The 23,141-nt window shown below is 32.7% G+C and overlaps 2 protein-coding genes across 2 annotated transcripts; both read right to left on the bottom strand.

Moving 5' to 3' along the window:
- Positions 1-837: 837 nt before the first annotated feature.
- LOC144567703 (caffeic acid 3-O-methyltransferase-like) lies at positions 838-3,511 on the bottom strand. Its single transcript, XM_078317869.1, has 4 exons — positions 3,503-3,511; positions 1,388-1,562; positions 1,145-1,152; positions 838-1,074 (listed from the first exon to the last, which is right to left on the bottom strand). Exons 1-4 carry the CDS (start codon positions 3,509-3,511, stop codon positions 838-840), a joined length of 429 nt encoding a protein of 142 aa, XP_078173995.1.
- A 3,019-nt stretch (positions 3,512-6,530) lies between these two features.
- On the bottom strand, positions 6,531-12,736 carry LOC144566991 (flavone 3'-O-methyltransferase 1-like). Its single transcript, XM_078317016.1, has 5 exons — positions 12,305-12,736; positions 8,355-8,560; positions 7,420-7,730; positions 7,097-7,161; positions 6,531-6,986 (listed from the first exon to the last, which is right to left on the bottom strand). The coding sequence occupies exons 1-5, from the start codon at positions 12,536-12,538 to the stop codon at positions 6,696-6,698; spliced, it is 1,107 nt and encodes a 368-aa protein (XP_078173142.1). The 5' UTR covers positions 12,539-12,736; the 3' UTR covers positions 6,531-6,695.
- Positions 12,737-23,141: the final 10,405 nt, after the last annotated feature.

Raw genomic sequence — 23,141 nt, 5'->3', positions numbered from 1 at the left:
GTGTTTGGAGACCAAATTTTACATTTTTTGAAAAAAATTTACTATTTTTTTAGATATTTAGAAAATCACTTGATCTGAAAATTCTGGACCATCCAAAAACAGTGATTTTCAATAAATCTAAAAAATAGTAAAAAAATTTCAAAAAATGTAAAATTTGGTCTCCAAACACATATTAATATGGAGAACAAGATGAACGGTTCGGATCGACCATTAGGATTTGAAAACTCGAATATAGAACTGTACCACGGTAACAAATATCATAGTACCATAGACTCACTCTAGTTTATATAATTCATACGATATTTTGCGATTTTGGGTCTAATGGCCCATGTGGCAAGAAAACATCGAAACATACCAAATCAAAATTTATATGCATCTCCAGCTGATACCCTGGCCATAATGTGTCAAACTCAACATTAGTGACCTATAACCCACATTTACTAACCTCGGGCCTTGTCAGTAATTAATTCAGACCCAAAATTAGCCTATTCCGGGTCAGAAAGTAAATTTAGAATTATTACTACGCTTATTTCCGAACTTCAAAATAAAAATAACAGAAAGGCAGATGATCAAATATTATTCCATTTACCATACAATGAAATTATTATTCGAAATTGACTAGGAATAAGGACAGTGAAATAAGTTTATTTCTTCAAAGTACCAAAGACTGGTATGGTCTCTGAACACTGGTAAACAAACACAAGTACTTCAACAGCATTACTTTATTTCTTTAGCTCAATTGCCCATGTATTGGCAAAGACATGAGTAGCCTTCAAACTGGAGAAGCTTACTTCCATTGCCAAAGCCTCAAAACACTTTCTGGGTTCTTTCTTTGCCTCAAGGCGTTTGCAACAACATGATGAGGTCCACATCAAAAACACCTTGTGATTCGGGCATTACTGTTGGGTTAACCAGAAGGATTCGGTCGACTATGATCACTTTGCCATAATCTGGAAGAGCTTTGTAACAACTCTTCAGTACCGTCACACAGTGCTTGTTGCTCCAATCATCCAAGGTATACTGATAATTATTTTGTTGCTTAAATTTCTGAATTTTGAAAATCATATTGGCCTCCTACACCAAAAATTGTTTGATGATAATGACTGTAGTTAACTTTTTTTAATAGACGGGTTAAGTCATAAACAGTATTACCTTAAAATTGAAATAGGTACTTAAAAACTTAGTTCCAGTTAAATCAGGTACGATTAATTATTAATTTCCTCTGTAAGAATAGAGTTCAGTTCAGCTAACCTTTATTAGAATGGAAAAACATGGTCGTACATAATTTTTTGAAAAACATGGACATAGATTGACTAATCATGATCAATTTATTATTCCAAATTAGCTTCGTACATTACTCAAAGTTATCTACTGTTATGAAAAGTACCAGGCAAAGCTGGGGCCCTGAAGATAACATGCGGAAGATCAAAATTGATGCCATTGATGTGACTATGCTCGGAGGTGATTATGTGAAAAATAGCACCAGTGCCACCACCAACATCAACAAGTACCTTATCAAACCCTTGGTAGAATTCAAGCAATTTCTTGGTGATTATTATAGTCTAGCTCTTCATTCCCTCGCAGATAAAACAAATTCTTGTAGATATAGTCAGTCAGGTTAACTCCACAGAAAGCTAAAAGAAATAAAATTAAAATGGAAATTAAGTACCAACTCTCCATAATGAGCTAGTCTTGGCTCAAAAGACCTAAAGATGCCATCGAGACACCTTCATCGTCATAATTTGTTAGCCACTTTCAAACCCGTAATGCCAAGTCACCTTTTCTGTTATCCTCTGGCTCTGCTGTGCATGCAACTATGTTGTGTGATGCCAGAAGTCTTAAGAATTAAGATTCTCTCTATTGTCAGCTCTGCCTGAAAATACATGGATAACAGATACAATTGATGTCATAGTAATGTAATTAAGCTGCGCTCTTTACTGCAACTAAAATTATATTGCCAGCATGGGTTATTTCAGATTTTATAGAAGTCTGTTTTCGCTCTTATCAATCAACTGCCTGTTTTGTTTTCTTTGTTGTAATTAGATTTTAATTTATGAATGAAAGACTGGAAAATAAGAAAAGGGTTAATGAACTCATAATTGAACTAGTTGATTGTTCAGCTATCCGTTTGAACCATCAAATTGATGCATCATTTTTAAATTCACTTATTTTAATAGATTGACATAAAAAAAATGTCAGTTCTTTAAAAGCTTTTATAATTACACATCAACTTTAATAAATTTTTTATATTCTTTAATTATTTTAAATCATTTCATATTTAACCATTAAACAACAATATATGTGGAGTTTAAAAATAAATTGACATAATTTTCCTTCTTTCTCACAACAGAAAATTTTGTAAATATTTCCATTTATTTTGAAAAGTATTAGTATGGAGAAAAAAAATGAGAGAACTAATTTCTCACAACATCATCTTCATTTTCTCCTTCTTCCCTTTATGATTTATCTTCTCCCGCTGCTCAAATCTCAAATTTGTTTAAATCAGATTTTTTTTTTTTCTTTTAGAATAGTGACTGAGCCAAAACAGATCAAAACAAAGGTATTTTTGAGTCAGGGATAGGCACTCTATCAAATCAGGGGTAGGCACATCAAAAAATTAGTACTAATTCTAAAAATAATTCAAATTCAGGGGTAGGCACTTGCCTACCCCTAAGCCTTCATAGATCCGCTTATGACAACACACATCCTAGCTAACATAGAATTTGCCTCTTACGCAAGTTATCTTGTGTGAGCGTTCCATTTTTTAGCAACAAGTAAGCAAATATTTTTGTTGTGACTGGGCACTTGGCCACCCAGAGGTTTGAGTAGTTGCATATTTCTCTTCCTCCCCCCGTTAGGATCCGATGTGTAATGTGTTGTGTAGCACCCTGATGATCCCCACCTCCATATAATAGAATCCTGCCCGGTATTGGTTGCCCGTCTGATGAGTTATTATTGTCAAATAACAGTTTTTAAAACAAGTGTAGATACAACTGAAATGCTGGTAAGGATGTAAACAAGTTATATATATTGCTAACCCTGAACGCTTTTACAGTATTGTTGTTAAATCAGGATCGTGTACCTATTTTCGGCTCTGCATCTGGGCGATTGGCTCTTTGATTTTACTGTTATGCACAATTTAAAGAACAGTGTCTAAGCAAGGAGACTGAACGGTAAGAATTTGACTAAAACCTTACACAGCTTCACTAGTAAGGCACATGTACAATACATATCATCATCATTTAACTGGACTAGAACAAAGTATATACTATATACACATTACATTCAGACCTTAAAAATGACAACTACTAACAATTTTTTTTTTGTTAAAAAAAAGAAAAAAAGAAAGAAAAAGAAATGAGGCGGTGAAGAAAATGTTTTCAACTCTTCGGTTAGACCTTTAATTAAATCAGATGTTCTAATTTGATAACCTACTTGTACATAATATTTGGGTAATCATTGAACTACACACACCTCTATAAGAAAATATTAACCAACAAACCTTTCCCATTCCGCATTCATGCATTCTCTCTCCTCTCAATCTTTTCCTCTCTCGCTACTTCTTTTCATCTACATTTTTCAGATAGTATCCTTTCAATTTTCATTTAAAATTAATAAAAATTAATTCTTATATTTTTTTAGCACAACTCAGTTTCTATAATAGTGAATAATTTTGTTCTATTATTTTTGAAGTGAAGTAAAGGTTATTATATAAGCCTGTCAATTTCTAGTCAATCTCATAGTATATTTTTAAAGAAAGTTGAGATAGGATGGAGATTAAATCTTTCAATTTTAAATATTTACAAAAAAAAATTACAATCAACTTTGGATAAGTTTGATTAGCTCCGAAATAGCAAAAAGCAAACCGCTATTTTGTGTTTGGGTGTAAAATTAATTATTTTGAACTATTGGGTTAGCTTGAATTTGCTCGGTATTCTTTTATTATTTCACTGATTTGTTGAATTATCGGTTGTTCTGAATTTTAAATTAGCTCCCAACTTCGTTATTAAATTGATTCATCTAACATTACAGTAATTAATAAAGGAGTCTGTTAAAAAAAAATGTTGTATTTTAGCACACACCAATGCATTTTTAAAGGTGGCTGCTTGAAATCATTATTTATTTATCGGGCCCTCAAACATAGTATAAAGAAAGTGTATAGTATAATAATAATTAAGCCACCGACTTATTTCGCCCTAAATAGGAGATAATTCACGGACACAAGGTATTAATTGTCTGTTAATATATCTTTTGCGAGGGAAAGATGGTGGTTGGGACATGGGTCCCTTCACTAACCCACCTTCAGCTAATTAATGAGATATTGAAGCTCTAATCGTATCACCAATATATGTCCCATTAGGATATCATAAAGGGCGGTGCTATACTCAGCCCACAGATTCAAATATCAAGAGCTGAGAGAATTTGTTTTATTATTATACCCTAAATATCCTTCATTAAAGTCTTTGCCATTTATTCTCCTTTGTGTGCCCTGCCTAACCCCACCTCATCCTCTGTCTCGGTTGCCGCTTCCTTCTCTATGTTATAATTGGAGCTCTCTTCTCTCTCTCTATCGCCAATTTCAGCCTCTCTAATCTAGTTGTTTCTGAAACCGCTTAATTTATATCCGATTGCGATTGATCTCTTGAACTGTTAAAAATCAATCTGATATAATTGAAGCTAAATTTCGAGTTAGGATATACAAGTTATTTATTAGTTCTGCAATCTGATTTGATATTTGACTCCTTATTTTACTTATTGACACTCCTGTAAGATATTGCGAATGGAGTGTTAAAATATCAATTTAGCTATTATGGCGGATGGATGAAGCTGCTTTGTTTGGTCCTAGCTATTTTTTATTTTTATTTTTGATACTTGCGTCTCTTAAATGAAAAACATAAAATAAAATTGTTCTGTGAGATACTAATCTATTATTTAATCGAATGTTGATTTTGTTTATAAAATAATAATTTCTAAGTCACTGTGAACTAGTAATGAAAAAAAAATGTTAGAAAGAACAAATTGAGAACATAGATCTTACATAAGAGTATATAATGTTTAACCAAATGTTATTACATATAGCTTTTTATATAACAATGTTATATAAAAATAATAATAAACAGAACCTCAAAATTCACTGCTCTACAAGCATCAAAAGCATCTAGAAGCTCACTATCATGCTCTCCCTGTTTCAATACTCCTAGCTTGATCTGAACATCGTAATTTCTTATTTTATTTCATCTTGCCATGAAAAAATAACCATCGACCAAGCTTTCTCGGAATTAATTTCAGCAAGTTTTCAATAAAATGTATTTGTACTCTGATTAATTAGTTTAAGCTCTTAATAATGGCGAGGCAATGTCTCTCGCTTGTCAATAGATTTATATTGAAAATTTGAAAGGTCACATGTAAAATAAGAATGTTAAATTATAAGATATTAACTGCTGAAAAATATTCTCCCTTGTTTACTTACAGAGAATACTTACTAAAAGAGACGTCCTCTATTAATAGCATATTTAATTCAAAAACAAAAGAAGGAAGTATTTATTAAGGGTAAAATTGGTTTAAACAAAAAAAAAATTCCGTCAGCTCTTATTATTAGAATCATTGCTCTTGGAATAGCACCGCCCTATCATAAAGGGCTGAGTAGTGAATAGGTAATTTTATCCCAGTCAACATTTAAGAAAGAGGAGAAGAAGCAGAGGGTAGAGCGGGCAGAGTCTCGGGCAGGAATTTAATCAGCTATGAAAGACTGGAAGATGGGTTCACGACTTTAATAGAAGACCGTGTAAGTGGGGCCGTTACTCAGAAACAGAAGGAAGCAGGTAAAGAGCGGCACTGGAGAGGACAGCTCACTACTGTAAATGCTGAGGTGGCAAGCTGTGGTTCGTTTGGTAGATCTAAAGCAATGTAATTAGGCAATTTCTTTTCTGTTAGTTTCGCCTATATAAGGCAAATCGTTGTACCAGACCAATGAAGAAAATCAAATATCAATTTACAGAATCTCTTGGTTCTCAGGCGGCTCGCCATTGTTACTAATTTACAGTTTCCTTAAATTCTCTGACCAAATTGCAAGAAACCCAGTGAAATTGAGGGCGAGAACACAAGTGCATAACAAAAGATCACAATTAGGAAAAAAAAAATATCCCCAGCAATGGCCAGTCGGAATTTCCATCAAAGGTATTCACATGGGGGTTTATATGACATCGTCTCTTTGATATCCATCTACTGTTCTCATTCACTTGCAAAACAAATTGCGGAGGCTAGTTTTTGTTAGACTAAGTCAAAATTCTGTGCAAAACGTAATTACTGTGCCCCAAGTCAAAATTCTCCATTAATATTCTTGTGATTTATGCAAATCTGCAGTAGCAATTTTGTTGCCGAAAAGGATGCTTAATTTGCTCCAAATATTTTGTGCACACTTGGTGCATGTATATAGCATGCTTTGCTGATATCTCGAGTATATACTGTGCATTGTTTATATCAGCAGTCACAGACTAAAAAAAATAATAGCATGCAATACAAGTTTCTAATATACCGATTTTGACAATTTTGTACTTTAAGGAAAATTGGTACAATATATTTATTACATAAAAAGGTTCCCTAAAGAATTACATACTTTCAGAAAGTGCATATTACAGCGAAGACGATTTCACAATTCAAATGCAAATAAGGTGAAAGTATTGGATTAATATCCTCTATTTTGATACTTCAATGACCGAAGTATTGGCAGATACATATGTTGTCTTAAATCCGGAGAAACCGGCACCTTCTGCTAAGGATCTGAACTCTTTCTCAGTTCTCTCTTTACCTCCCGGGTTGTATGCCAACATCATCATGTCGACATGGAAGGCACATCGTGCAGTTGCATCCGGTATTGCCGGCACAATGCAATCCAATATAATCACCTTTCCATTTTCTGGCAGGGCCTTGTAGCAATTCTTCATAATCTTCTCGCAATGCTCATCGCTCCAATCATGTAAAATCCACTGCAAGTGTTCAAGTTGTTATTGCTTTTAACCTTGTAAGATATAACGAAATTCTGCTGCACGACTTGTTGAAATTTCTTCAGTACAGATAAATTTGTGATTGGACTAACCTTCATCATGATGGCATCTCCTGTTGGTATACTCGCGAACATGTCACCGCCGACATGCTCCACTCCTAAATCAAATTCAACATATTAACTATTAATAATAAATTTGATAGATAAAGCAGCAAGACACTTATTAGCACTCTGTTCCTAATTTAATCCATACCATATTTATTTGAAAATAATTTTTTTCCAGTTAACTTGTAATATTTTAGTTATTTACCAATGTTACCAGAGAACCATAACACCGATAACATCATAATGAACCTAAAAGAGAATTTTCTTTTCTCTGTTTTTTCTTGAGAAAGAGATATCTGAAGTGAACATACCGGGGTAAGGCGGCGCATCAGCAATAACATGGGGAAGATCAAAATTAATCCCCTTAATCTTTGGGTACTCTGAGGTGATCATGTTCAAAGTCGCACCGACCCCACCGCCAACATCAACAAGTGTGTTTATGTCATTGAATCCATGGTATAATTGTAGGAAAGTTTTGGTGAAGGTGATAGAATGGTTCTTCATCCCCTCATTGAATAAACGATTGACTCGTAGATCCTTTGCATTGTACTCAAATGCTGTCATTCCATGTGCCTTGTTAAAAGGGACGCAACCTTCCAAAACTGCATCCTTTAGATAGTACCTGCCATCACAGCACAGTTTTCTTGGTGAGATATATGTTCCTTCTTCAAGAGGGCTACATATGCGTGGCACAGATGCAATACAGATTACAGAATCTGACAGTGTCAATATTTTGAAGAGTTACTAAAAACAATTGTTAAGTATAAATTTAGTCTGATCTGAATTTTGTAGTCCATGATTGACTGTTGGGGTAGAACCTTCAATCCTGGGACACATATATAAATTCCATGTATGAGGACACTGGATGCTAGATTGATTAATTAATAAGATAATGGAGCAGCCTGAGTAAATTAGAACCCGAGCAGGCTAGCTCAAAACTCGGCCCGGCCCATTCATTCTTTCATTAGCAGGCTAGCTTTTTAATTTATAATTAAAAGGAGTGTTTAAATTTGCTTCATAGCAATATACTGAGTAAATTAAGAATTGCATGCGTCTTGGTTTGGTGAATGGTGATGGAACCCGTGTCAAGTTGCATACTTGGCATTTTTAATTAGATATACATATATAAATTCCCCTCAAACAATTAGTTAATTCCCCTATATTAATTACTTAACCAGATATTATGATGCATCTTTCAAAGCACAAAACACATGACTAAAGTCATCAAAAGGAAATGCATGCATACCAGCTCTCCATAAGGACCTTGTCTTGGTTCATCAGCGCAAGAGCAGCCATGGAGACGCCATCCTCGTTCTTTGTTAGCCACTTGCACACCTTGGCAGGACCATACCGTCTCGTCACATTCTTACCATCATCATTTATTTCTACTTCACATTTGATAACATTGTATGATGCAAGAAGTCTCAGCATCCTGTCCAGCATCTCTGCTGCCTGAAAATTAAACAAAGTTAGGCACGGATTGGGAATTAAATTAAGAATCATGATAATTATCCTTGCATCTCTATCATTTCCATTTATTTCTGCACTTAACTTCTATAATTATCTTGGAGACCACAAAAGCTCCAATATTTTTTTTTCTAAAGTATTAATCTCAATGCACGAAAGTATTTATACCTAAGAACGGAAATATTTATACTTATAAAGTGAATAATTTTTACATAAATAATTATTTTTCCAATCAAATCTCAAACTACATGGAGAACAATATATGTTTTTAGAAGTGGATTTTTTACTTCATTTAATCTTGTCCAAATTTATGACAATCTATGAGGAATTTTGCGAATCTAAAACTACAAACGTTCTCTACGCAATTTTATTTTTCAAATAAGATTCATGATAACATGCTTTCAAGCTCGTCGTCACACAAGTATATATAACTCGTCGTGCAAGTATTTATATCTATACTTGCAAAGATTTTTTACATATGACACTGATTGACATATGAAAATATTAATATAAAGTATTAGAAGTATTTATACCTATGCACTGCAGTATTTATATATATAGGATCAACTATTTTTGTTAAACAAAGATTAACGCAAGTCCCCACTACTTCATTTGATGAAGATTGACGCAGGGACAATTGAGGACTGGAAAAGAGGTGGTCATATCAAGTTACGCATGCAAGTATTAATATCTTATTTTGCAAATATTAATTTCTTATATTTTAGTATTTATACTTATGAATGCTAATGCAGGGCGAGTGTGGTAATTAGAAAAAAAGAACCATATAATTAGTGAAGATCATAGTACAATTTTTCTTTAATAGAAGTGCAGAAATAAATGAGGAAATAGAGGAATGATTATAATTATTCTTAAATTAAAGGCAACAAATTCCATACTCTTAATTATTTAACGTGTGTGCTACTCTGTATGTATTCATTAATATTTGTGCTGGCATGATTGCTTGCTTACTTTGGAATGTTCCATATGGACATGGTAAAAAGTTGAGAATTGGTTGTCTAAAGGGCTTTGGACACAATTTATCCAAAACAAAATTTAAACCGTCCAGTCAGCTGGTTTGAGAATCGTGCAAATGGTTTAGAACAGAGTTCTAAATAGCACGCTATAGCGGCGCTATAACGCCGCTATAGCGTTTTCGGATCATAAAAGTTATGGCGCTATCGGCGCTATAGCGCGCTATTCCGCGCTATAGCGGCGCTATTTGGGAATAACGCTGTTTTTTCAGCCGGCACGCTATGACGCGATAAACATTATTTAAACCTTTGGTTTAAAACTTAAAAAATATATAATTGTCCCATGAATCTAAATGGAAAATTTTATAAATTGCCCTACCTATCAAAAATTTCAAACAAAATACCCTTCCTTTAAAATTATTAACAAAATGTCCTTGTAAGTCCCAATATTCTCCTCCCTCCTATTTACCCTCTTCTCCTCCTCTTCCTTTCTCCTTCCTCTATCATTTTTTTTCTTCTGAAAAATCGATCTCCTCTATACAAAATATTATGAATTATATTTTAAGCACATTTGCAAAATATATATTGAAGTACATTAATGTACGTATGTACGTAGTTAATACAATTCAAGTACATTAATCTACGAACTTCTCGTTAGTGTACATATATATTGAGACACAAAATATAATTAAAAATCATACAACAATGTACATATATAGTGGTCAGCGCAAAATATTCGATCGGTGAAGTTCCTTCACTAAGCTTGGTTGAATCAATTTTAATTAACACGAATTAGATTTTCGGCACATCATCAATTGTATGTATTAGAACTAAATAAAAGCTTCTATATACTTCGATTGCTGTGAATTCAGTTCATCAATCATTTTGCACATAATCCAACCAAGTATATATTCATCAAGGCCCTGTTCGGCAGCTTACTATTCATCGTGGGAAAAAAAAATTCACTCAGAGCCAAGTTATTTTTCCCACGATGAACAGTAAAAATTAGTTCAAAATTATTGATTCCCATTCCCATTCCTTAGCAGGCCGCCGAACAGGGCCCAAGTGAATCAACACATAGACAACGTGATGATATGAATTTTTCTCAAATTTGAAATTATCAACAAATTAATGTCAATGTACGATCAATTTGTATACGAATAACTTCACAACGAAAACATATTGCTTGAATATTTTGAAGATTTAAATTAAGAACAAAAGTGGCACTTTAAGGGCTATTTGCTAAATTATTTTTATGTCAAAATGACACGACATTTTGTAATAGTATATCGTTAGTTTTACTCCTTACAGCAAAAAATATTGAGTGAGTCTATGGTACTATGCATATCACGGGTTGTTACCGTGCTACGGCTCTATATTTGAGTTTTCAAATCCTAACGGTCGATTCGAACCGTTCATCTTGTTCTCCATATTAATATGTGTTTGGAGACCAAATTTTACATTTTTTGAAAAAAATTTTACTATTTTTTTAGATATTTAGAAATTCACTTGATCTGAAAATTCTGGACCATCCAAAAACAGTGATTTTCAATAAATCTAAAAAATAGTAAAAAAATTTCAAAAAATGTAAAATTTGGTCTCCAAACACATATTAATATGGAGAACAAGATGAACGATTCAGATCGACCGTTAGGATTTGAAAACTCAAATATAGAGCTGTAGCACGGTAACAAATCGTAATATGCATAGTACCATAGACTCACTCAAAAATATTTGTTGCTTTATTTATTATGCGACACTGTTGTGTTCGTCCTGTGTTACTTTACTTAATTACACACTTCAAGTCTTCAATCAGCTCGAAATTGTTTTGAGACAACATACCTTTTTCTGTGAGAATTGACATTATTTTGTTTAGATTTTTACCAATTGGACAAAACATTTAAGTTCTTTTTGTTCTCTCTTAATTTTGACCCATGTTAAATGTAGATTACGACTATGACTGAGTTACCAGTGTGAGCTGGAACTGAGCTTGGTAATGCATCATTGCATTCTTCAAAATTGACTTTTGAGGCTTACAGGCTTCATTTTATTAGCTAAGTTATGTGGATTGATTAATTATATACACAATTTGTTACTTCTGTTAATTTGGTGAAAAAACATTACTCAGCTAAATTTGTAGCATGTCACAATATTACAAAGGTGCTCGAAACATAATTCATAATAATTTCTATACAGGAGATTTTTTTTTTTAAGCAAAAATATGGTTAAGGAGAAGAAGAAAGGAGGGGAAGAGAGTAAATTGGAGGGAGGGGAATATTGGGACCCACCAGTATTTTGTTAATAATTTTAGAAGAGAGGTATTTTCTTGGAAAATTTTGGAAGCCAGGGCAATTTATAAAATTTCCCGAATCTAAACAGTCTGCATGAATTTGGCACCGATCAGACTTTTGTCATTGCACGTGGAACTCATGATTTAAGATGGTTTACTACTGCTTTTGTATGAACCTTTTAAGTTTCGTAATGAAACTGGTGGGAATTAATCCACCAAAAGGTTCAAAATTCGAACTTGAAAGTACCTACATTCTGAGCTTGGAAGTATGATTTTGGTAATCCTATCTCCAAATTAATTTTTAAGAAAACTAAAAATTATTTTATTTTTTTCCATTCTGAATTTTATTAAATTAAGAAATATGAATTTCATGTGGATCATCTTAAAATACGCCCCGCCATGAAGATTTTTTGCTTTTCAGCACCTGTAATAGCAAAATCCAAATGTAATTAATTACACAGTAAACACCTGAGGATTGTTGGTCTTCAGATGCGATGCAACGTCACTCGCAGTCATGACGGGATTGCTAAAATGGCCACCACAGCCCTTGACAAGGATTTCAAGCACGTCGAGCTCAATTGCGGCCTTGAGGGTCATGGGGAGGATGGAGGCACTCGAGAGCTGCAACGCGTAGATGCAAGCTTCCTCGTCAGTATAGTCCTTCTGCGAAGCTACGGCAACATCTAAACCAAGAGATCCCATGTTTTTCTTTTTGATGTATAAATGAAGTGAAATTAGTGTGGGAGGAGATTATGCTAGAAAAATGGCACGAGAACTTTGTGTGTGTGAGATTGAGATGAAGGAACTCCAGACCAAGAGGTTGCTTTTTATAGTGGGTTTATGGAAAACCTTCCGCTTCCTCTCTGTCTTGAAAGGAACAAAATTCAAAAAATGGGAAATACGTACATGGTTGGTATTGCCACTTTATGAAAAAAAACTGATATTTGGGGCATGCCAACCTCATGTTAAGTAGCTGATAAACCGGGCCTGTCTTCTACCAATTATTTCAAAAAAAGATAAACCGGGCCTGCCTTTAACATCTTATAATTGGGTTTTTATAACGCGAGACCAAATTTTCAGCGAAGAATAATTTGAATACTAGATTGACCGGTGAATTAAGAGAGAAAATTTTACTACTCTCGATTTTTCTACTTAGATTTTACTTTTCCTTACTTCCGTACTATTTAATTTTTGTTTTAGCTCAAGTGTTTTGAGCAATTTATTTATTTTTATTTTTTTGCAACTACAAAACTTTTGTAACCGCAATTATCAATCAAATATGGGCTAGATCCCTATTTTTCCTCTAAAAAAATAATTTGAATACTAGTGACAATCATAAATTAGGATTTTCCTCGATTACACGTGCGTGCGATTTTGCATTCACCTCACCTCAAACAACTGCGATTGTGGTCGTCAATCGTCATATAAATTTTTATTTTTTTGGCGAAATTCCGTAAGGTTTCGACTTATGTAAAAAAGATAATGGAAATGTAGCTATTCATCAATTCATGTTTATTGACAAACACATACAAAAAAATTGTTAGAACTGAAAAAATAATTGAAGGGCTCGTTTGACAATTAATAATTACATATTTATCTTTTAAAATTACAATAACTCGCGTATTTGTTCAATTCATCATATTTAACATTAACAATATATAAATTTTCACTGTATCCTTCTTGCTTTTTTTTTTTATTCCTTTTATTCTCTACTTGACCACTTCCGTTAATTTATCGTCAGCAGCAAAATGAGTCGTTCTCCTTGCTTTTGTCGCTTCTCTTGTGAAGGGTGGGTCGAATGGAGGGACAGTGGATCAATACTTGAGCCTTATGAAGGATTATTAGTGACATGGACGATGACGAGCGTTGCTCGAATTACAAAGCAAGCAACAAGCAGTGCAGCTTCAATTCCTCAAGCTCCATGTTGTCCAGTATTTTTCTTTAATGATTTTTCCCTAATCTGGTCATTTCTACCGACATACACTCTCTCTGGTCAAAATACGTACCTCCTTTAGTTATCCTGACAACAAAAAAAACAAGATAAAACAATTATCTTACTACTGTTTCTTGTGCGGTGAAATTTTAAGTTAAATTAAATTATATAGTATTTCATCTATTTTCAAAGAAATATATTAAATATTTATAATATTTCAATACAAAAAATAAATAAATTATAAATATTTCTATTTAAATAAAAAAATCTGAAAAAAGAAAAAAATATTGAAACCGGAAATTTTTTTTACTTTTTTTTTAAGGGGCTGGTTTTGGAATTCTAAAACCGGATAATTTTTTTCCGGTTTTAGACTGAATTACCAAAAAAAAATTTCCGGTTTGAGTAGATTTTGAAATCGCGCCCAACTTTGGTTATTTTTTAAAATTTAATTATTTTTGGATATAAATAAAAAAAACGGCTCTTGTGTACTACTTTTACGACAAATACTTGTAAATTTTTGCTCACCTCTCTATTCAAAAATTGCTGAAAACCTAAGAACATGTTCAAACATTTTTATCTTCACATAAAAAAAAAATTTAATTTATCTTAAAAAATAACTAGTTTTATTTAACCTTTTTCTATACACAAAGCTTGCTCCATATCTAAAAACAGATTCAGAAATTGTATCACAGTATCAGATTATTTATTTATTTTTTCTAAGATTTAGTTTTTCTTTTGTGTCAAACAGTTGTTGGCTTTTTTTTTTAGATAAGTACAGTCTATGTGCATCATTTAGGAGATGCAAAAAATAAAAAAATGCTAACTTCGAATTTTGAGAAAGTCATGCCTTGAAGTTTTAATTTTTCAAAATGCTAGAAATAAAAATTCGGTTGTTCACCTACTACCATAAGTTTTAATTGACGAATATTGACCCACTCAAACTTGTCTGAATTATAAACTTCTCCGACTTACAAATCTAAATGTATTTTTAATGGACCCTGATAACAATCCCCGCAGGTCTATCCCCGCAAAAAACCCCGCACAAACTGCCAAAAATATCATGGGGGGGACCGCCCAGTCATTAATGCTCCGCAGAAACTGTTAGTATTTAACTTGAAGCATCAAAGTATTTATCTTGAATTCGCAAAGTATTAATCCCTATGCAATGATCTCTATTTAGGAAAGAATAAATCAACCCATGAGTTGTCCCCGCACAAAATTTTCTTTTTTTTTGAATCGTCCCCGCACAACTGGGGACCATTAAATAAGCAATCCCCTCATAAATACTTGCCATTTATCCCCGCACAAATTTTCCTTTTTTTTTTTCTGGATTGTCCCCGCAAAACTGGGGACCATTAAATAAACAATCCCCTCACCCAATGATAAATACTTCTCAGACATAAGGATAAATACTTTATGATACATTGATAAATACTATATGTTACATGGATAAATACTTATTAGACATAATTGCAACTTTTAGTACAATATCAATGATAAATACTTCTCAGACATAAGGATAAATACTTTATGATATATGGATAAATACTATATGTTACATGGATAAATACTTCTCAGACATAATTGCAACTTACAGTAAAACGTCTGTGATAATGATAAATACTTCCCATATATAATCGTAAATACTTGTCAGAACAACGATAAATATTTTCTTGAACTTTGTTCTTGAACTTGTCAATAAGTAATGTTTAATCAAATCAAAGTATTATCATGTCAGGGACAATGATAAATACTTCTCAGACATAAGGATAAATACTTGTCAGAACAATGATAAATACTTTCTTGAACATCAATAAACAGATTAATATTTATTAGCGGGAATTGTTATTAAAGGATAGTATAATTAATGCGTGGATTGTTATTAGAGGACAGTATAATTAATGTGGGGATTGTTAATTAATGCGGGGATTGTTATTAAAGAGCAATAATTAATGCGGGGATAAATGGAAATTCTTAGAGGAATTAGTGCGGGGATAAAAGACAATTAAGGGAGTTAATTTGGAGAGAGAGTGTGCGGAGTTAAATGGGGGGACAGGGTTGAGGAGATTGTTATAATTATTCATTTTTAATTAGGGAATGACCTGTCGTTTTTTTATTAACAGCAAGTGGCCTCGTCTCTCTTTTACTTTTTTGCCTTTTTGGTATATTGTCTATAAAATACTACGGTCAAAGTCGCATGTTCTTTGTCAAAGATAAAAGACTCAACAACCCAATATAGCATATTATCGATGTCTAGTGGCTTCTTACTTTATAGGTTGAAACTAATTGAAAGACACGATTGTCTTGCTTCTATTGATTTTCCTCCAGAATTGATCAATTTTTTTTTTAAGGTTGTTGACAATTTGTTGGTAACGATATATATTGATCAATTTTTAGTTGGATATTTTTCTAGCATGTACGCAATTTTGAACTTTTGATTGCGGCTTGCATGTCTTGTATATCGATTCTAAAGGCATGTAAATAAAGTTTATTTTACTATTTAATATTCATCGGATATTCTTCCATTTGAATCAAGTTTGAATTTGTGACTTTTTACATAAATTATATTGTTATATTGTTTTTGTCTCATATATAAAGATAAGGACGGAATAATATTATGCAAATCCAGACTTTTAGGCCGTGACCGTCACGGTAATTTTAATTTTGAGAATCATATAATATTATTTGTAGCAATGCAGATTCGTACCGTAAAGATTTATTTTTATCTAAACAGATAAAGGTATTTCATCTGTTAATAATGAGCAATGAAGATTAATACTTCAAATATTCTTAATAGCTGTGTTACGATTAATTAACCAATAAAATATGTAAATAAATTTCAATAAAGTTTAGAGTTTTAAGACCTTTAAAACTCGTATATATATTTGTTAAATGAATGTGTTTTAATATATTATATAGTAAATAATTTTTTTTTTATTATAAGTAAGGGTAGAGTACTCGTATATATATTTCAATTATTTATCCGCTACCATTTCGTTACCGGACAACCGTAACAAGTAAGGGTAGAGTACGAATAATGTAATTCGTAGCTAATAAGGATAAATTATGGGTAAGAACAATTTGTAACAGGTACGGATATGAAAATGCTTCCACCCGACTCTTACCGTACTTGTTGACACCCATACTTGGTGTTGCTATATTTCAATTTAAAAGAGCATGTTGTTTTCCTCGCTTCGTGCTGTCGCACATCATTTTTACCACAGAAAATCCGGACCAACGATTCAGTAAAATTGTTCGTGATTGTTTTTGGGAACGATTTGAGCCCTTTGATTCAAATCCGATGGTCTTCGACATGTTCTTTAGGTTATTTTTGCATTTTTTTTTACCTGTTCTTATACACTTTTTGATATTTCTTGCTTAATAATTTTGAAGTTCACTATAATTTATGTCGAAGTAACGCTAGCATGTGTTATGTTCACCAAAAAAATTTGGTGAGCATAAGCTTCAAAATTTATCGAATTAATTTCAAATTATGGATCAAAACCGTTGAAACCAATCTACCTTACGAGTGATACGTGTACATGTAAAATTTGAAAATTTTGAATTAATTTAGTAGAAAGTCAAGCAGTCAAAAATGCTGAAAAATAAATACATTAAAATTACTTACAAAATTCTATTTTTCATCATTTTTTACTGCTTGACTTTGTACTATAAATCAGTTCAAACTTTTCAAACTTTTGCATCTACATACATCACTTGTGAAGTATGTCGGCTTCAACGGTTTAGATTTGTCATTTAAAGTTAATCTAATAAATTTTTGAAGTTATGATGACTAAGACACCAAGTCCTTTGATGAACATAGTGCACGCTAATTTTGCTCATTTACGTAGATAGCTTCAGATTTTGCGTTAGTATAAAAGTAAAATTTAATTTGGAGCAATTTTCTACTCTCCGAATTTTTCCAATTCCTTTTAAATGCACGGGAAAAATGCACTGAGCTGGATAATATTATAAAATAATATAGAAAATATAATTTTTGCTTAGCAGGGTAGTTTAGAAAAGTGGATAAAGATTCCTAAAGAACAACACCTACGCCGGAAAAAATTCAAATAAAATCGCATTTGATAATTTGGTGTGATAGATGATAAGATCCGGTCAGTTCGGCTAATTTTGGACCTATTAGATTATAGACAAAATATAAAATATAATTCATACCATACACGACGATGGTAGTTAGCTTTCTGTCAAACAACAAAAACGCCTTCAATTATTTCATTAAAAAAAAAAAGCAGAATGCGTCCCATCTTTCCATAGGAATATTGTCTTGGTTATGCAATAATACAGTATGTATGAATTGGAAAATAAAACATATCCTACTTTATCAACCGATATCTCTAGGCAAATTAATTGTACTCTATTTCAATTCATGAACAAGATAAACATTTTTTTAATTGGTTGTCATAGAAGGAACCTTTTACGGAAATCTCATGAAATAATTTGCTTGACCAACTTTTGTTATACGTTTAGAAAAAGCACGGACTTAATTAAGGCCAACTCAACTTTTGCTTGGCCCATCAGGATTAGCAATCAATAGATGTTCTTTATTCTGGTATGATATCCTATTTCTTAAGGAGAGTGCTATATTCAAGTCAATTATTACAAAATTGATAGCTAAAAAGATTTTTTTCTCTAAATACCGATTGTAGCCTTCCACTCTCTCCTACTCTTAAATTTCTTAATTAATATAAAAGTTAAATAAAGAAAGGCTGTCCTTCTTCCAAGATAAAATAGAATCTGCTCCAAATCCATATCTTCTCTCCCTTTCCATATCTTTCATATTTCCTTTCGCCCTTCCTTCGTGTATCTCATTTCTCCTTAATTTTTTCAACCTGTACGCAGAGAAAAAAAATAGAAATAAATCAAACCGTGTAGTTAATATGAGCTCTTACGGGTAAAGAACTGTTAGTTTTATACATTAGGGTGGCGTGACCCAAATTCTTATAAACTTTTGCAATAACGTGTAGTAATTGAAATGATATTGTTTTCTTAAAAAAAACAATAGTTGCATTATATCATTGTCAACAATTGATACTGGTAAATTAAAGTGTTAGCTAAATTATTAATAATTAATCTCTAAACAATAAGATAGGGGTCTGAGCTTATTGTCAATTTCTGTGTTTATTCTTTGATTAAGTTTTGATTGTACACAGAGGAGATTCAAGATGAGAACCGAAAAGCTAATTATGCTATTAAGAAATTGACATTATATCATACTCTTACAATATGTTTTCATACCTAAACTAAATTGATATTTTTTTTATTATTCTGTTAAATTAAAAGGCATTTAAAATGAATTTTATTTGATTTGTTATTCTGGCACAAGTTCTTTTGTCTTGTGATTTATACAATTTTTTTGAACAGCAAGAACTTTTTGGTAAATTAGTGCAATTTCCACAAACTTTTTCCTATGCATTTCATGCTTCAAATCACAATTTTCAAATTCCTCGACACTGGTACAAATGTACAATTATGAAGTTTCGGTTGATGTAACCGGGGATTGACAAAGACAAAAAGCCATTTAGAAAGCAAAAACTCCACCCTAGCTAATCAAATATGTTTGATGAGGTTGATTTTGTCGAGATCTAGTGATTGAAGTGAATTGGTTGGAGTAGTGGATGGAAGTGAAGAAGCAGCAGGCAGATAGTGAGCTTTAATCAGTCCCTCTCTCGCTAAGTCTAGTCGACTGTCAGTTCACTTTCCCTGCTCGTCATGATCAACCGATGCTATATGTTGTAGGCTATCGCAAGAAGAAATCAGAGACGTCGACCAATATGAACAAATATGGAATACCGGCATACCGCCTATGTAAATTCTCTGGATAAGTGAACTCCTAAATCCATTTCATGTCCTCTTTGAACCTAATACTTAGCTCAAATTAGTTACTCTGTGAAATTCGCATTTCAAGCATTTGGAATTGCGTATTTACTCAGTACGTTTGTTTTATTCTCTTTGGCTTGAAAGAAAGAAGCTCATAATAAGTGTCAGCTAATTATATGAGCACAATTATAAAGTATGACATGAATTTAATTTCTACTGCTTTGCAGGATTAAAATGCAAATGTTTTGTTCTAAATATTGCGCATGAGTTATTTAATTCATCAAGTTTAGTTCACGATTAGATTTGCATTTAGATATTGCGCATGAAGCAGAGAAAATTCATCAAGTCTTTCTTAAAGAAATACCTTCCTTTATTAACATTTGTATTAATTGAGACATTTAAGGGAGAGAGAGAGCAAAAGGGTAAAATGGGTAAATAGTAAGAAAAATTTATCTCAGCACTCATTTTTGTAATAATTGACCTCAAAATAGCACTCCCCATTTCTTAAACATATAGTTGAATTACGTATTAATAGAACAATAGATAATGGTCAATCCACCTACTTCTGTCTAGATAATGGATAGAAGAATGTGCCTTATACTGTATATATATCCCAATTTATTTCATATTTCAAACAACCCACTTATAACAGTAGTTAATTTCTTTAGTAAGCCTCCCAATATCTCAATGCAATTTAATAGGCAATTAACAGGTATTAAACTTATTGAATGACATAATTTAGTATCCAATTTCTCTACCTCCCCTATAACTCCTGATGATGACCAAGTAATATGGAGATGAAATTCATCTGGACTCTTTCCTGTACACTCTCTATATGAATAGTTAGAATATGGTGGAATTAAAAATTGCACCTATAGCAACCTCTGGAAGACAAAAATACCCCTTACAATCAAAATTTTTATTTGACTTTTAAAGGAACGTAAAATTAAAACCAAAGACAACCTGGCTAGAAGAGGTTGGACTGGTGACCAAAAATGTCCCTTTTGTGACTCTTTAGAATCTATTGACCATTTATTTGTTACATGTGTTGGTCCCAAAGGTACTTAGAGAGAGGTGAATAGGGCTTTTTTATAATTTTTATTCTAAATTAAATTATTTAGCGTGTCTATAAGTTACTCTTGACGGAAACTAGAATAACTTGAATCTAAACTAATTAAATGATAAAGTAAATAATAGAGTTTAGAGACACTTGACACGAGAGTTGTTTATGGAGTTCAACACTAATGCCTACGTCTTTGGGGCCCGCGACCTTCAAGATGGCGTGTCTTTCTTTACTCAATGAGAAATGAGTACAAAGTGGAACCGGTGAGCCCTTATAATATTGTAGGAAGTCACACAGCTCGAGCACGCAAATGACTCAAGGAGCACTAAAGGCTCAAGATAACAAAACGAGCAACAAAGGCTCTAAGGGTGAGCAACAAGGGCTCAAGGAGTAAGTGTAAAGGGTTGATCTCGCATGATCACTCTAAGAGTTTGTATATTGGTTGAATAAGCTTGAGTTTGAATAGAATATTGAAGTTCAAGTGCACAAGCTACAATGACTTTTTCTAGATTTGAGAAATTCTTGTATTGAAGTTAATGGTGACTAGAGTGATAATCCAAACTCCAAAATTGCTTTTATTTATAGAGGGGCGATCAGAATGAAGTAATTTGCTCTAGACTATTATATCAGTCGACCAAGTTATGGCGGGTTTGGATGCCATTAACCCTAACAGTCTATGGACCGACATAACGGTCCCATCACAGTCGACCACTGGAGATTTGAGGGTGCCAATCGCATTTTACCGTTACAGGATTATTTTATCCATTGTGCAACTGATTAATTGATCATTGCAACGGTCACTAAACCGTTACAACGATAGGCCTTACTTAGGTCTATCTCAAGCTTATTTTACCAATTTGAAAGATATTTATTACTAATATTGAGGTGATGCTTCTGCTGTCCAATGTCCAGTACTTCATGACTACATCCTTGATAAGCATTCAAGTTGTTCATTCATCCTTGATGCATATATCATATTCTCTATAGTCATGAACCTGCACAATGTCTCAAGGCAAGAAAACTGTAAAATTAAATTAATATATATTTTGCAAATCTAGTCAAACAGACAAGTAGATTATGGTCCAATCCAACAACATGTCCATTAATATCAAAAATTTGGTCCTGGATTGCAAACTACAATAATTTTTCTTTCAATTGTGAATATATAGCAGATTTATGGCTTTTAGATTCTTGGATTTCACTTAGAGATTGTTTTTTTATTGAATTAATAAGAGCAGCCACACTTTGGACTATTTGGTTAGCTAAAAATAAAATATGCTTTAATAATTCTATAATACCCATTGCAGCTCTTTTAGGATCTCAAATTATCTCTCTTACTTCCTACTAGTGTAAGGCTAATTTAGATGACTCACTTTTTAAACTAACATTGATTCTGCCTATAGATACCTTAAATTTGTCTTAAGTATGCATTATAATCCTCTTGGAGATAGATACATCGAACGAGGAAAACAACACTTGGGATTTAGAGGAAGAGCCATGTCTTGAACTCGAGGATTCAACCTTTCTGAGTATTTGAGAGATAGAGTTGACTGTGATGCGATCGATGCTGTCTTCCCCTTGCTGATCCTAATGCCCAAACTTGTTCATCATATGCTAGCTCTTTCGCTGTTCCTTAGTCTCCATTACTTTTATAGTAGCTTTATCATCTTTTAAGTAATATGTGCTAAGAAAACTCTTCAAACTATATATCATATGCTATCTTAGATATCTCCTAATTGCTTCATAACTAGAAAGATCCCCAGTTAAAGTAGATCTTTGTTTTTTGGTTCTTATAATATTTACTCGTTTTGTATGAACATATTTGTTTCTATGAAAACAGGTGGTATATAATCCACTATTATCAAAAAAAAAATCCACAGAGAAAAAACAGGGACTTAAATTATTATCCATGCCAATACACAAGGGCAGAGTCAAACATTCAAGCTATATGATAGGTTGATCACATAAAATTTTCATGTTACGTATGTACCGGAATCAATTTTATGCTACATAACATTTTTCTCTATCATTATCAATTGGACTTTAGTTCTTGTAACGTAACTCTATCATTGTCAATTCAACTCTCATTTTAACAACTGAAACTAAGCTACATCTGCCTCTTAAAATGAGGTTACCAATTACAATATGCAATTCATATCACTCAAGGTACCTCATCTTGAGAAATGGGAGGTAGTACAGTAGGTGGTTAGAAAAAAAATCCTAAAACAGTTGATTATTCAAAAATTGAGAGTTTAATTTTCTCTCACAACTTTACACTTCTGCAAATTACCTCATCTTTTGAATTTAAATCATGTCCGTTCGTTATATACGAGCATAAATTTAAAAAAGCCCATTTCATTAAAAATTTGGACCATATTGACTCTGATTCTGAGAGAACAGTGGATTCAAACTCAAACGGTGAAGCAATGCAGAGGATCCGGACTCTTACCATATGGGCCAAGATATCTGGA

Source organism: Carex rostrata, chromosome 16, assembly GCF_964058835.1.
Source record: "Carex rostrata chromosome 16, lpCarRost1.2, whole genome shotgun sequence".
In the NCBI taxonomy this organism is placed as follows: Eukaryota; Viridiplantae; Streptophyta; class Magnoliopsida; order Poales; family Cyperaceae; genus Carex; species Carex rostrata.
Note: the sequence above shows the minus strand (reverse complement) of the source record. Positions and strands in the feature narration are given on the sequence as shown.

Bases quoted from the DNA above. Each gene is read 5' to 3' on its own strand.
- LOC144566991 (XM_078317016.1), bottom strand. From the start codon at position 12,538: ATGGGATCTCTTGGTTTAGATGTTGCCGTAGCTTCGCAGAAGGACTAT. The intron at 7,162-7,419 runs GTATGTTCACTT...AATTTGATTTAG, and splicing joins TGATGCGCCGCCTTACCCCG to GAGTGGAGCATGTCGGCGGT. The intron at 6,987-7,096 runs GTTAGTCCAATC...GAACACTTGCAG, and splicing joins GAGATGCCATCATGATGAAG to TGGATTTTACATGATTGGAG.